Genomic DNA, 14,330 nt, shown 5'->3' on the forward strand with positions numbered 1-14,330 from the left:
GGGGTTGTGCCACCCCCGGCGAGAGACCAACTAAGTGGCGGAGGCCGCGTAGTTAGCTGCAAAAATAGCGAACTTACCATAGCTGCAATGGGGCTATCCTGATATCTCATGAACGGAATTCTTATGGTCGCTTCAAACCAGCGTGACAAGTACAACCATTTGGAGCGTTATTTTCAGGCAAAGGCAATTAGAATCTAAATACCGGCCTACAATATCATGAAGAAAGAGTCTGCTCTGGAGCCATAGAATTCCCGAATACGCTGCGTTGTGAGGCATGCTGACCTTCCAGAGAGAGCATTTCGTATTTGAAATTCTGTTACGTGTTAGGCAAAGGGGGTTTCTGCCAAGGCATCTTTGTCAACGCTGAAACGTTCCTTAGATATGGGTGATGTGAAGGTTTTGAGGTGCAATAGGATTCGTCGCTGATGACACCCATGTTCGTCTCCGTCCCTGGCGTTAAGCCTGTAGGAAATGCGGTTGTCGATGTGACTTTGGCAATGGGCCAACCACTCCGTCTCGCTCTTTATCCAACAGCTGCAAAGGAAACAAAATTTAGCAAAGCCGCAGTTCGCGACCTGTCGGTGTGGATGAGAGCATGAGTTGGCAGCTCCGTTTGGTAGGTCGTGCCGCGTGCTGACATCTGCGCGGGTGGCACTAGACGATCTCAAGATCATGGCGATTGGTGGAAATTACATCCAGGTAGGACCATCCGAGTACATCAAAACAGAGATTCGAGCCCTGAAAATAATATGATAGAGCGAACAAGCGTTGGTGGTACGTACCTGGGCCGTGGATGGCGATGGCGGGAAAAGTGTGGGAGAGTGGAGACTGGGGTACATGGGACAATCGAGGGGATACGAGATGGCAGGCAGAGAAGGATGATCAAGGTTTGACAGGGGGCTGGGGAACTTGGGGGCTCCCAGTCCCGGTCCAGGGAAGCCTTCGGGAAGTGGGAAGTCGATAGCGTCTGAGGTGAGTTGCCCACACGGCTGGGGCTAGAGCGAACGTGCGCTGGCCAAGGGCCCGCCGAAAGCTTGTTACTCATCCATACAGAGACGGAGACGGGAAACTTGGCAAGGCCCCCAAGCATCAGGATCTGGTCTTGTGCGGCCGGAATCGAGATGAAACTGGGCTGGATGGGTCGTCGCTGTAGGAGCTTGGGTCGTTGAGGGGGAAGTCTGGGGCGGAAAGCAGGGAACGCCGTGGGTCGCTTCAGACGGTCGCTGATCAACCCAGCTCTGTAAGCGAGGCCCCAATTTGGCCGACGGAACGATCCATGACTCGATGGGCGATGGCGGGATGGAGTAAATACGAGCATGACGGCAACGTCCCTCGCCCTGCCTCGTGCGTGGAGCGCGGTTGATGCTCTGCTGGAAATTATGGAGGGGGAGCTAACACCTGAGGCCTGATCACCGAGCGATGTCGGGGAGGGCAGCATCGGTTGGGTCGTCGAGTTGCTGTGTTGCAGAGGAAGTGGAAGCCTGATGACCGGCGCAGATCGATCAAGACGATACGTCAAGTCCCCAACGTCAGGCGAAACCAGGCCGAACTACTTGACCTGCAGTATCCTCATCCGTCCAGCGAGACGATTCCTTACCTTACAGCCCCAAGATCGGACGGACTGAAACGTCGGTCGTGTGGGTTCATCATCCACCAGCTTCAGAAAATCTAGGATCATTGTAGGAAGGAGCATGACTGGAAAAATGCAAGGAGCAAAGGAAGGCCATTAACAAACAGTGCTGCACCCGCTTCCGAATTGCCTTGGATTCAAGGCGTCGCATGCCAACGATTCTTCCCTTCCAGAGTGGGCAGCAGGTGGTTCAAGGTGGGCCGAAGAACGACAGGGCAGAAGAAGGCCCGAACGAGATCTCGATCATCTCTAGTCAACTTATCAGCGGAACCTGCAGCCTTAACCCCCAAAGCTATAAATCACCTAAGGGAGGTCATAGAAAGAGAGCAAAAACACCGGGATGCAGCAAACCATCGTCGCGTATATGACCAAGCCCTGGGAAGCGACTCGTTTACAGCGATAGACCTATGGATCGAGCGAACACAATGGCCTACGATCTATAGAGGTGTACGACGTGACATTTTGCGGGCGATGACTCGACTGCCTCATCGTCATCTACCCATTGCAGACTACGTGCTAGGTCAAGCGACTCTTGAGGGCGACCCAGATATAATTAGTCCCTATGAGGATGAGTAGAGATTGTCCTGCACCGTGGAAGCGTTGGACCTCGTATTAGATCATTGCGAAAGCACAGTCCAATGCACTAGTCCCACCATTTTATGCTGGCTGCTTAGCAATCGACTCAAGGACTGCTGGCAGAGGCCATTTACCCTGGTAGTGGAACGGAGTAGCACGATAAAGTACAGATACCTCGAGAAACGGTTCATAAGCTTTGTCATTCGCAGGTTCAGAATGGCCAAGTCTGTGAGAGAAGCAGAGATAGGCATCAAATTCAGCGCGGAGCTCTTCAATCAACCTAAGCAGATTTGGGAGCACGAAGTATAGGGACTATTTGATATATCGAGAGGGTCTTAGCCTAAGATTGGAAAAGAGAAGGATGATAAGAGAAGCATTTTTGATGCGATCGTTTGTCACGAGATTGAGCGGAGTCGAGATCAAGAGCGACCAGAAAATGAGATTATGCTGCATGATGAATCGAAAAGCGATGACGATATGTATTATACGTTAACTACTTTAGTTAATAGTACTTAGTAACTACTAACTACTTCGTTAATAGAAAGCTCTAACTATTAACTACTTAGTTAGTAGTTTAGTAACTATTAACTATTACCTACTAACTAATCTAGCCACCCTGGTCGCAACATCCGCCTACTGACCCGAGAGTCTACAAGCGCCACCTTGCACCAAGACATAGCGAGCCCTCGCGACCCAAATTCTCGCTTTACATTATCGAGATCGCCCCCCTTGATCCTGTCCTACATATCGTCCATCGTCTGTCGTGGTCCACCATGATTATCCTTCCTCGCCAACCACCTGGCCCAGACTTAAAGCTTCCCCCCATATATGCCACCAACCCGAGCTACTCACCAGTTCGACCTTCCGTCACCCTCTCTTTCTCAAGACAATGCCAGCCCTCCATGCCGTCCCTGATAGAGCGGCTGCCCAGAGAGCTCCAACGGCTCATCTTCTCCAACCTAGACTACCAGTCTCTCATCTTCCTCTCCACCTTGAACCGACATTTCCACCGATCGATTAACCCTCAGAGAATGGCCGACCCCCTGGACAAGGTCCAGTTCGTCATGAGGGCAGCCAAGGACTTCCCACAGCACCGCCCCAGCGAGAAGGGCCAAGACCACCAGCCGGGCAACTTCGAGTGTTACATCTGCTTCCGCGTGCGGGTGCCAAAGCACTTTGACGCCCTGCAATGGCAGTCGGCGTACATCGACATTCACGGGCGAGTCGTTTCGGACCGCGCCCCGAGCCCCGAGGACCGACTTGTTCAGCTACGGCGGTTCTGCATCGAGTGTGGGGTCAAGTTCGAGTTGCATGCACCCTCTGACTGCTTGACGACAAAGACAGGCCAAGACCTCTGGGTGTGCCGTTGCAGGAAGGTCTGGCAGAAGCCGGGATGCTTGAAGTGTCTGGACTGTGGAGGAAGCTGTCCACTCCGACCAAAACGGAAATGGTGATTCGAGAGCGGGATCTTGAATAGGACAAAGGATGTTGATGACACGGTTGACATTGCCTACGGCCGGCTTGGTTGCAATCATCAAAACAGGGTCGATGGATCAAATAGAGGACGGATAGCCCCCGGAAGCACCCTATGCAAGCTCTACTCGAGGAACCAGACGACCCCATTCCGGAGACTATAGCTCAGTCACTTTGCCTCTAGTCTTTCACGAAAGCTTCGAACTAACCTAGTTTCACGAGTCCTTGGATGACGGAAATACATAATCAGTATAGAGATTGGAAATGTTTTACCGCGTTTTAGATGCAACCCCAAGGGGATTCTGGTTCAATTGATCGCCATCTTATTTTGCAGAGAAAGACTCGTTCAACTACACTTCATTTCCACCAGCGGCAGGAGGCGAAAGACTAGGTTGGATTGACATACCTATGATTGTTAACTGTGGCGCCGAAATGCCCTTCACGTGCATCAAACCCCGCAAAGGAGCCAACGTCGACTCAACTTTGTGGTGAGGCTTACGCAGGCTTCATGTACATCAGGTACAAGAGCGTTTAGGGCAGCCATGAAACTGAGGAAGATGTCTTCTGGAGTTCTTCACATGCATATCAATGCCCGCGTAAACATCTACATCATTGAAGAGGTAATAGAGTTTGCCTAGCACACCGTTTCAGGCGAAGTCAGGGCTAGCTCTATGCGCTGCGTTGTAACTTCGATAGATGTAGCAAAGCGTTGATAACTCAAATCTGGGGCTTGCGGATGGCATGTCTTATGCTTCTCCCCTCGAGTCATATCGTGGTTCCTAATACATATCCAGTAAGGCCGGTTGGAAATCGAGGCAATAATGCGGGCCATCTGTCCGGAATTGAACATCTTCATCTTGTGGAGTATTGGTGGCGCTCTCCTAGCGCTGCGTCACGCAGGGGTTTCGTAAGCTGCCCTAGCCCAAGATCGTCGAATTGTCCGGGACTAGGAGGCCTCGAGGCTTCGTATCTGCGTGAGATTAATGCCCTATCTCCTCTGTAAGCCCAGTCGAGTCATGTCCTAGGCTTACGGACTGATCGTGTCAACATCCCTCTGCCCACCCGATCCCAGAACCGTAAAGTGGAGCATCTGCCCCGCTGCTATCTCGTCCAGCCCCTTGGTACGTGCCAAGCCGAACGTGAGCGGCCCTATATGGACCTGTGTTGATCATCTCTCCCCATTGATTGATAGATCCCCTCGGTTTAGGCCCAAATGTGGCGTGTAGAGCAGGCTCAATTACTAAATATAGCTCTATAGCGAGATCCATTTCCACCGGCGCCTAGCCTCCCAGCACAGCCCGTCACCAAACCCGTCCAGAATGAATTTTCGTGCACTGACGAACCATACAGAGGGGAGGGTCTCGACCCAGAGCCATTCGCCCTTTCACTTCAACGCCCGAGCCAACGGCATCCAGCTGCGCAACCAGAAGGCCACAGCCGCCGGTAGCCCCACCCCGGAACCGGGCTTCGGCGGGGACCGCGCCGCGCCGGCGAGCCCCTCGGACGGTGGTGGACGCCTAGGTAGGCTTGACGGAGCATGGTCTAAGGTGTAGTCCCATGAGGTGCAATGCTCCACTCGGTTCGAGGTGTCGAATTGCTTGGTATGAGAGCTTCTCTGCATCTCCACAGACCTTATCGTGTGTTAAAGGTGTCAAACGAATTCCGCCCCAGCCGAGGAGGCGTCCCGACCCACTTGGGCACCATTGTTGTGTATATAACTGGGACCTTCGTCCTCTTGACTTGAGCAGTAAGGCCAAAAAAAAAATTGACTCTCAATAACCCTCACATACATAGCATCTTCCTACTCACTTTGACAAAAGGGATACTACACCTTCCCCAGAAAAATTGGCGACAGGGGATCAACGAAGTGTCTGTGCTGCTGTGTTTTGTTGCACCAATCGTAGCGTGCCGTGTTCCTGATTCTGGTCACTACTGGAATGATGGGCGATCCCTAAACCCACTGTCGGGACGTCTAGGTTCAATTAGTGCTGTCACCAAGCCTGGCGCGAAAAGAGGTTGGAGGGTGTGGGGCCCGGCCGGAACTCTCTTGTGGGATTTAGCGTACAGCGAGAAGCAATTAGCTTGTACTACTAGGAGTCCATTGAGCGCAGCGCTACTCTTTCGTTGATGGTGCCGCGGCGTTCCCATTAGCGTATTTCATTTAGGTCCTTTCAGCGGTTGTAACCTTATCCTGTGTCACACGACCCTTGTCCGGTTGGTCAGTTTGCGCCAAAGACCGCGTCATCTGCCTTTTAGGGGTTCTCCTGGCTTCAGAAGCTTCAGAAACACGGAAGGATGGCTTGGAAGACATCGTACCATTTTCGCCAACCTCCCGACAAGCCGCTGAGAGCAGCTGCCTTTGACAATTACTTCGACTTTCCAAGCCTACCAGCGGAAGACATAGCCTGGAGTGATGGCAATCAAGGCCATGTCGCATAAAAGTGTCGAGAAGCAGGGCTGGGACAGAAAGTGGCGGGTTCCTGCTTGTATGACTCGGTCCACTTCATCACACGGGGAGACAGCCTTGTGTTTCCGACTCTCCGGAAATTGCTTTCGCTCTCCAGACTGTACAGCCAATCGCTCTTCAAGGCACACCTACCCTGTTCAAGTCTTTATGTGACCAGCTTCTGGGCCCCGGCGCCCGCATCTCTCATGCTGAGATTTCACATTGGTATTTAGATAAGGCTGGTTCAAGCCTACTTTTGCAGCGATCCTAGGGCGTCATCCATCGCCACTTTGGCAATTGTGCAGCCTGCCTCGGCATCAAATCATGTTGACTTTCGGCCAAGCCAGCGAGAGCAGCCCGTCCGTGGCGTACTTTTTTGCTGGCTGTATAGGAGTCACCCTGTACAATGCCGTGGAAATTATTGTTCTAATCTTCGCCACCTTCAAGAGATACGCCGGATGGTATTTCTGGAGTCTTTTGGTCGCGAGCCTTGGCCTGATCGTCACCACTACCGGCTTCTCGACCTACTTCTTCAACATAACCCCGAATAAGTTCGTTCAAGGTGCTGTGACCATTGTCGGATGGTGGGCCTTCATCGTTGGACAATCGCTCGTCCTGTGGTCACGTCTTCATCTTGTCCTCCAGAGCCGGCTTATCCTTCGCGGTGTTCTGGCAATGATCATGGTCGATGCCATCGTCCTTCTTATTCCCACGACGGTGTTATCGCTCGGCAACAATGTCGATCCCATTCCGGAGCCGTTCACACGCGGATATGGCGTCATGGAGAATATACAGATTACTGTATTCTGCGTGCAGGAATTCATCATATCGGGGCTCTACATCTGGGCAACGGCCAAGCTCCTGGCATATACGGCGGAAAGAAGGAAACGGCGATTGATGGCAGAACTCATCACCATGAATGTGGTTCTCGTACTCATGGACTTTGTTCTGATGGGCGTCCAATATGCAGGCTTTCGAATCCTCCAAATTGTCCTCAAATGCTTTGTGTACAGCATAAAGTTGAAGTTCGAACTCGCAGTTCTGGGCAGATTGACAGCTTTTGTCCAAGATCACCAAGATCAGGTGCTGGATTCAGATATGACATAGCAAACTCCATGTATCAAGATCCAGCCGTTTGCAAACGAGCATCTGACCTTGGTGTTGGGCGTTGTCAAGCCGGGCGTGACAGCGTCGTGAATAGGTAAGATGTTCCTTTCAGCCTCGAGCCATGCAGATAGCAATCTTACAAGCGTAATGCAGCTACGGGTAGCTCTAGAAAAGACCGACATTGGGCAATGACGATTATGTCGAGGCGAGTGGAGGTATGAAAACTCGACGTTGTCGGTGGGATAAGGATGATGAGGATCTTCTGAGGAAGCTGAGCAGGTGGACATTACAGTGGGGGAGCCGAGACTGTTACCAAGCAGCCGGAAATTTGATTCAGGTTCAGATTCGAGCTTAGACCAAAACCCGTCACAGGCAACCCTATGTACATGGACGAGACAAAAACCTTCGCTGTCGAAGTCCAGTCCGCCGCCTCCACTTCCACATCTGGCAAGACTGTGGAGTCTGGGCTATGCATACCGGTAGGTATTCGTATCAGGGCGGGCCGAAAGGTGGCGTATTGTAGAATACGGAACTTTATCTTGTGGACCCAAATCTCCCATGTGTCGTCGAACGCCCCTGGCCCCTTTATGACGACGACGACGACCTGCTGCTCTATCCAAACATGGCGGCCGCGGCTAGCCAACCTGAAGCAAGCGCCCATGGTCTAGATGCCGCACTTCCGGGCGTGGATATTTGAAACACCCTTATGCACTCCGCAGTCTTGAGGTGTTAGTAAGGGTTGTCAAACCACGCACTGCACGACAGGCAGGTCTTCACTTTCTGCCCCGGTCTGTCCTTTGCACCCCCCAATTTCTTTCAACGTTCGAGGGGCGGGGCTGATCTTGATACTATGCGTCTCTCTGGGTCTTGGAAATGAACGGGATCAATCTCCACTTAGTACAGACTCTAGTTGGCAGCAGAACTGCACTCCATTGGGGCGGTTTTACGGTAACCATTTGAAGTCTGATGGCTGACCATAGAAGACCATGTACATGGCTGCAACGATAGAAAGCGATTCAGAGTCTATATGTAAACTGAACAATCTATCAATTGCCCACTCATACGTGTATGTGTATATTGAGATCTAGTGTTAATAGCTTATACCAATCACCATCCCGGAAACGCTCATCTGTGCCTCCCCTCTGCCCCTGTCAATCTGATTAGTGCCTACCTCAAACGGCATGATACCGACCTACAGACGCTAGTTTTCCTTGCAATTCCATCCCTACGTAGCGCCACCAATCCAACCCATCGGGATGGACACTAGCAACACGTCTATAGTAGCAGGGTCATTTCATTGGTTATCGACATGCAGCTGTCAGCGGCCTCTAATCCGTACACGGTATAGACATGGTAAGAGTCTCATCTAATACCTGCAGTACGGAGGCCCACCCCAAAAGGTTTTGCCTGCCAAGACGCTAAAAACGGATGACCTTAACAGAGATACAGCTAAATACATTAACAAAGTCTCTCAGCGCCTAAGAGCGCTATCACTTTAGTGCGACTTATCTACTAAACTCAAATACTAGAAGAGCCTAATGACCACTAAAGCCACTATAGCTTAGTGACCAGAGCCTGAGGGCATATGTATCTTAGGTATTTATGTTATGGCGCTCCTTAGCGCCGAGCATTTTGGGCAAAAACTTTTGGGGTGGGCCTCCGTATGTACACTTAGTATCATAAGTCAGCATCTACAGTTAGTTCCCCCGAGTGTAGATATGAATCCCTGTTTTTTTCCTCAATTTTCTTGTCGCGTTGTGAGATTTGGTTTTTATAGGCATCAGAAATTGCCTTCAATCGGCGCTCATTCTTTACTTTGCTTGTCTCATACTACCTTCATTCTACATTCCTTTCTCTTTGGTCCCATAAACATTCACTCGTTTTTGTATTTGCATCGTTTTACTTCTAATATGAGGGCCTTCAACACTTTATCATTCCTTTGGGTGTTGCCTACCGTTTTTGCCTTCAGTCATCCTGGCCTCCTTGTAACTGATCAAGATATCGCCCGAGCGAAGACCAAGATTGCCGCTGAGAAAGAACCATGGATTGGTTCCTGGAACAAGCTGATTAGCCTCGAATTTTCCAGTGCCTCTTACACGAACAACGCCGTGAGCAGTATTGCTCGTGCTGAAAATGGGGAGCTCCTGTGGCACGATGCGGCTGCTGCATTCAACCTTGCCCTGCGCTGGAAGATATCTGGGAACGACTCGTATGCCGCAGCCGCGTCCGACATCCTTATGGCCTGGGCGAGTAAGCTGCAAGCCCTCACCGGCGGCGGAGACGACGACTACCTAACCGCCGGGCTACAGGGCTACGAGCTTGCTAATGCTGCCGAATTGTTGAGGGACTATGCACCATTTGCCGACAACGGTTTGTCTGCCGTCACCTCTATGATGACAACCATCTTCCTGCCGATGAACGTGGACTTCCTCAATCACGTCCTGGGGTCGGAGCACAACGTCAAGCACTTCTTCGCCAACTGGGAGCTCTGCAATGTCGCTTCCGCCATGGCCATTGGTGTTCTCGCCGACAACCGAACCGCCTGGGACTTCGCGGTGGACTACTTCAAGAATGGAGTTGGCAACGGCGCGATCGGCAACACCATCACGAACATCGTGGAGGAGCCGGGCACTGGTAAACCCCTAGGCCAGGGCCAGGAGTCGGGCCGTGACCAGGGACATTCCTCTCTCAATTTCCAGCTGCTCGGGGCCATCGGCCAGCAGGCATGGAACCAAGGCGAGGATCTTTTTGCCTACAATAACAGTCGTATTCTTCTCGGGTAAGTTGCATGGCTATATTCTCCGGCTCTTTCGCATTTTTTCACATATTCTACGTACGGCCGAAGTCATCTCTAACATTTGGTCTACAGTGCAGAATACTTCGCTCGGTACAATCTTGGCTACGACGTCCCGTTTGAACCCTACACCAATGGCATCGTGAGCTACACTACCATCAGTTCCGCATCTCGGGGTGCCATTCGGCCAAACTGGGAGCTTTTGTACGCCCATTACGTCCAAATCAAGGGCCTCGACGCGCCATGGACAACTAAATACCTCAACAATACATTAACTTTCTTCGGCGGCTTTGAAGGAGGAGCGGGATCATGGGGTGAGGGTTCTGGCCACTATGATGGACTTGGCTGGGGTTCCTTGCTGTACCATTTGGATGAGTCCGATCTCGATACCTTGCCATCAGTCCCTTCAGCCATTGAGACTTCAACAGCGGTCAGCTCAACGGCCGTTTCTTCGATTTCCACCAGCGCAGCCACTAGTACTGCGTTGCCCAACGCGAGCACACTCTCCGCCGCCGACGCTACATTGAGTACCTCCAGCATCGCACCTGGCACGACCACTCCTACCATGACCACTCCTACCACGCCGTATGTTAGTATGCAGTCTTCCCTCCCATCGACAACTGAACTCAGCACGCCCGTCACTGGCAAGCCGCAGACTGAGCACAGCCGCACTGGAAAAGTCTGCCCGGCTAGAAAAGGACGCAAACACCGACACCAAAAGACACGTAGACATATCTGACGTGCCTTCACAACCAAATTCAGGGTATATAGATCTAGAGAGATCTGATTTGGCATTCTGAGCAGCTTTTCTCTTCTATGCAGCTAGTCTGCTTTAACATTTCTTTTTTTCCCTTCTTTTCCCCACTGTTTCAACCATCAATATCTTTGCTATAGTCAAGTCTAGATGGCTTACCAGACAGAGCTTTTCCATATACCTTCTTTTCAGTTGAGTGCCGTAGATGCACCTTCGTTGTCTGAGTTCTCCTGTAGCTGGGCAAATTATATATATGCTTGGAACCGTCGCAACATAGATACGAAAATTCCTAACTTTCGGGGTATAAGATAAAGACTTAAGTCTAGAACTGATTCTATCTCAATAGTTTAAACTTAAATACGGCGATATCCTTAGCACGAAGATCCCCGTTATCCACCCAAATTCTTTCAGTGTCTGCCTGCCCTTCCCACTTTCCCTCATACAACGTGATTCCATGTATCTCCCGCTTCGATACCAACCGTTCAAATTTGTATTCGCCCTGGCCCTGAGGGCTAAGCTTAGAACATGTATAGTCAAGTTTTGGGTAGTAAACGAAGCATGGGGGTCCCCAGTTCTCGCGGCAAAAGTAGACCTTAAATACCTAAGTGGTAATATACTATTTTAGAGTTCTAAGAGTTAAGGGGTGTATACCATCCCAGCATGACGCTCGTTTAATTTATACTCAGCAGACGTAGTTCCAAGACGAGCCTTGAGCTCCTCAGGATCTATGGGCTCATTCCAGGGGACGATGCGGGTCTGGAGTGGCGATAGCTGCAAAAGTAGAAGCTCCTGCCGCGCCTCTCTCATGGTAGACCTTGGCAAAAGACGTATCTCCTCTCCCCTATAACACCTCTCAATTTCTTTGACCTGCCCTGTAGGAGGTGAGTAATGACAGCCGTTGCTCAACTTGATAAAGCAGCCATCTTGGTCAAGGGCAGAACGGTGGGTCCACTCATTCTCGGTGGCATGCTTAAACTGAAAGCCCCTCTGAATATACTTTTGAACCGCCGAATCGGCCACACCATCCCTTCCTTTGCATTGTCGGTCCCCTAGGCCGCTTTCCATCACAATTGGTGCAGGCGCCTTCCCCGTATCTGTGGGAAGCCAAAGCCGACGGCCTGGGTGCGGTTCATCGAGTGATGTTTTGCCGATGTAGCACTCCTCGTCTCGTAAGGCATCAGCTTGGCAGTGGTGGCAGAAGGAACGTTGCGGTGGGACGACCGGTAACCCTTGTAATATATGATATCTGCCGTATTTGTTAGCAACGGACGCGGAAGTGTGTGAGCTTCGGTCGAATTGCATTCGCTTCCAACCAAGCTTGGCGCCTATTTTCTTCAACCCGCTAGCTTTTCGTCTACGTCGTGAACCAGTGGTGGAAGAAACGCCATAGCTACACTCAGTTGTCAGGGGTATGGTTGAGAATGTCATGGGCTCAGTGTTAACAAGAGAGACGCTCGAGCTACCGCTGTCGGTAGTCATGCTATGATCAGCAGTGTCCACTGCGGACTGGTATCTAGTTTCTCGGCCCAGGTAATCGTCGTGGAAAGATAGAAAATTATGTTGTCTTCGTTGCTGTGCTTTTCCCTTGTCACATTTTGGGATCATCGTACGATGCCTGGAACAGCTTCCAGACCGGCTGCTAGGAATCCGATCCGGACCGGGTCTCAGACCCCCGGCAGGTGGGTCCTCCGGTCTCAGACCTCCGGACCTCGGGCCCGGAGGCTGCCGGAGGCCGCCGGAGGCCGCCCTCATCTTCATCTATAAGACCGATCCCTAGCCCTTCGTTAGATAGGAAATCAAGAGCTTTCATCATCATCATCCTGATCCTATCCACTCAGTGTAACATCCCTCTCTGCTTCTTCCGCGTTTAGGCAACAAGGGTCCTTTAAATGCAACTGTTCTTGAACCACTCTGTTCGCGCTACGTCAAACCACCGTCGTGACATATGACATAATGAAGCGCTGATCGATGCTGTACAGCTGCGGCTTGACTTTGGAATGACAATGTCATGAAGTCAAGAGTTGCTGATAATGATTGATGGGCTACCCTTCACATGGCAGCGTGGAGTGGGCATGAGTCAGTTGCTAAATTACTCGATCATATCAAGGCTGTTACAAGGAATAGAGTCCATGTGGCAGCGCCGAGGGTGTGAATCAGTCCCAGCCCGACAACTACGCGGAATACCCCGTGGTGCCGGCGCAGGTTCCATAATTCCTATCGAACAAGATTGATCAACGGAATCGACGAAGCACATGCTCGACCGAGAACAGTTCGACATCCTGGCCAGGAAGAAGACGTTTCTGTCCAACATCGCCAGGGGTAAGCACGTCAACACCGATGCGCTCCTGGGGGCCTTCGAGCTGCCCCACGACCCGCTGTCCCTTTTCCAGCATTTTCTTCCCATTTCCCTAGTTAATACATGGGTCCAATTCACCAATGACTGGGTTAGCTACCGTCTCAAAGAGCATCGGACTGGCAGAGCCAAATTACGCCCGAATTCACATATACATGACTAGAGACCGACCTCCACAGTAGAAGTATACATCTAGGTTGCTATCATGATTTACATAGGAATTCACTATGAAAATAACATCAAAGACCATTAGAAGACTTTAAGGAAGGGGTCTCAACTCCCCTCTCACTCAATCATCAAATTCATATCTTTCAACCGCTTTTAGCTGCTATATAGGAACATCCGCATCTTTAACCCTTTTAACCTCATCAACGAAGGCCGCATTTCCCAGACCTTCAGCTAGGTCAGCGGCTGGTCTGATCACCTACAATTCGCATCGACCGTCTACTTTATCGCGGGCCTTTATATCGCTGTGGATGAGTGTATAATCCGCTTCACAGGGAGATTGAAAGAGACAAGAAGAGTCCCCAACAAACCTATCCCCGTCGGCTTCAAAGTTTGGGCTGTAGCCTAGCAGGGCTATTTCTTGCGGTGGATTTAGCACCGGCCGGGGCCCAAATACGGCCCTGTTGGCATCAAATCTACGTGGCAGCGACGGCAGCAGGCAAAGAGGGAAGATTCGATCTACTTGAACCCGACACAAGCTGTGATTTCCGACCTCTTTCGAAGTCTACGGCAGCGAGGCTACGGGGCCACAGGCACGGCACGTATGAATTGCGGTATCTACAAGCCCCTTGTCAAGCTCAAAGCTATAGATAACACGGCTGCTGCAAAGATGCGATTCAATGAGATGAGGGTAATCCCTACAAAGGATAATCAGGTCAGTCAATCAGACAGCTTTATATATGAAATCCCTACTAATTTGTCTCGGGCTAGGTTGATCAAATCGCGTGGAAAGACAACGCCCTCATGCAGTTTTTATCGACCGTGTTCACAGGCAACGAAGCTATCACTCAGCTAAGGAAAAGACTGACAACAGTCCAAGTGCGGACACAGCCGATACAGCAGTTCTTTGGTGACAAGGCAGTAAGGATGATTACGATCCCGTCTGTAGCTGCTAGCTACAATTTTCAGATAGGTGCTATGGATCGAGGTGACTAACTGGGGTCATACTTGGGCATCGAATATCGCATTTGA

At 51.0% G+C, this 14,330-nt stretch overlaps 5 protein-coding genes across 5 annotated transcripts; 3 read left to right on the top strand and 2 right to left on the bottom strand.

The window, feature by feature from the left end:
* Positions 1-654: 654 nt before the first annotated feature.
* Positions 655-1,693, bottom strand: BGZ61DRAFT_486945 (uncharacterized protein; the record flags this gene model as incomplete). The annotated part of the gene is made up of 4 exons (XM_046249910.1): positions 655-738; positions 783-995; positions 1,052-1,549; positions 1,598-1,693. The coding sequence occupies 4 exons, from the start codon at positions 1,691-1,693 to the stop codon at positions 655-657; spliced, it is 891 nt and encodes a 296-aa protein (XP_046094429.1).
* Positions 1,694-3,108: 1,415 nt separating this feature from the next.
* Positions 3,109-3,660, top strand: BGZ61DRAFT_500497 (uncharacterized protein; the record flags this gene model as incomplete). Its single annotated transcript, XM_046251551.1, has 1 exon — positions 3,109-3,660. The coding sequence occupies one exon, from the start codon at positions 3,109-3,111 to the stop codon at positions 3,658-3,660; it is 552 nt and encodes a 183-aa protein (XP_046094430.1).
* A 2,789-nt stretch (positions 3,661-6,449) lies between these two features.
* On the top strand, positions 6,450-7,232 carry BGZ61DRAFT_541327 (uncharacterized protein; the record flags this gene model as incomplete). The annotated part of the gene is made up of 1 exon (XM_046255033.1): positions 6,450-7,232. One exon carries the CDS (start codon positions 6,450-6,452, stop codon positions 7,230-7,232), a length of 783 nt encoding a protein of 260 aa, XP_046094431.1.
* Positions 7,233-9,142: 1,910 nt separating this feature from the next.
* BGZ61DRAFT_486948 (chondroitin AC/alginate lyase) lies at positions 9,143-10,765 on the top strand (the record flags this gene model as incomplete). The annotated part of the gene is made up of 2 exons (XM_046249911.1): positions 9,143-10,011; positions 10,102-10,765. The coding sequence occupies 2 exons, from the start codon at positions 9,143-9,145 to the stop codon at positions 10,763-10,765; spliced, it is 1,533 nt and encodes a 510-aa protein (XP_046094432.1).
* A 651-nt stretch (positions 10,766-11,416) lies between these two features.
* BGZ61DRAFT_486949 (uncharacterized protein) lies at positions 11,417-12,538 on the bottom strand (the record flags this gene model as incomplete). The annotated part of the gene is made up of 1 exon (XM_046249912.1): positions 11,417-12,538. One exon carries the CDS (start codon positions 12,536-12,538, stop codon positions 11,417-11,419), a length of 1,122 nt encoding a protein of 373 aa, XP_046094433.1.
* Positions 12,539-14,330: the final 1,792 nt, after the last annotated feature.

The sequence above is a fragment of the Ilyonectria robusta genome (genome assembly GCF_021365365.1).
Source record: "Ilyonectria robusta strain PMI_751 chromosome Unknown BGZ61scaffold_59, whole genome shotgun sequence".
Lineage (NCBI taxonomy): Eukaryota > Fungi > Ascomycota > Sordariomycetes > Hypocreales > Nectriaceae > Ilyonectria > Ilyonectria robusta.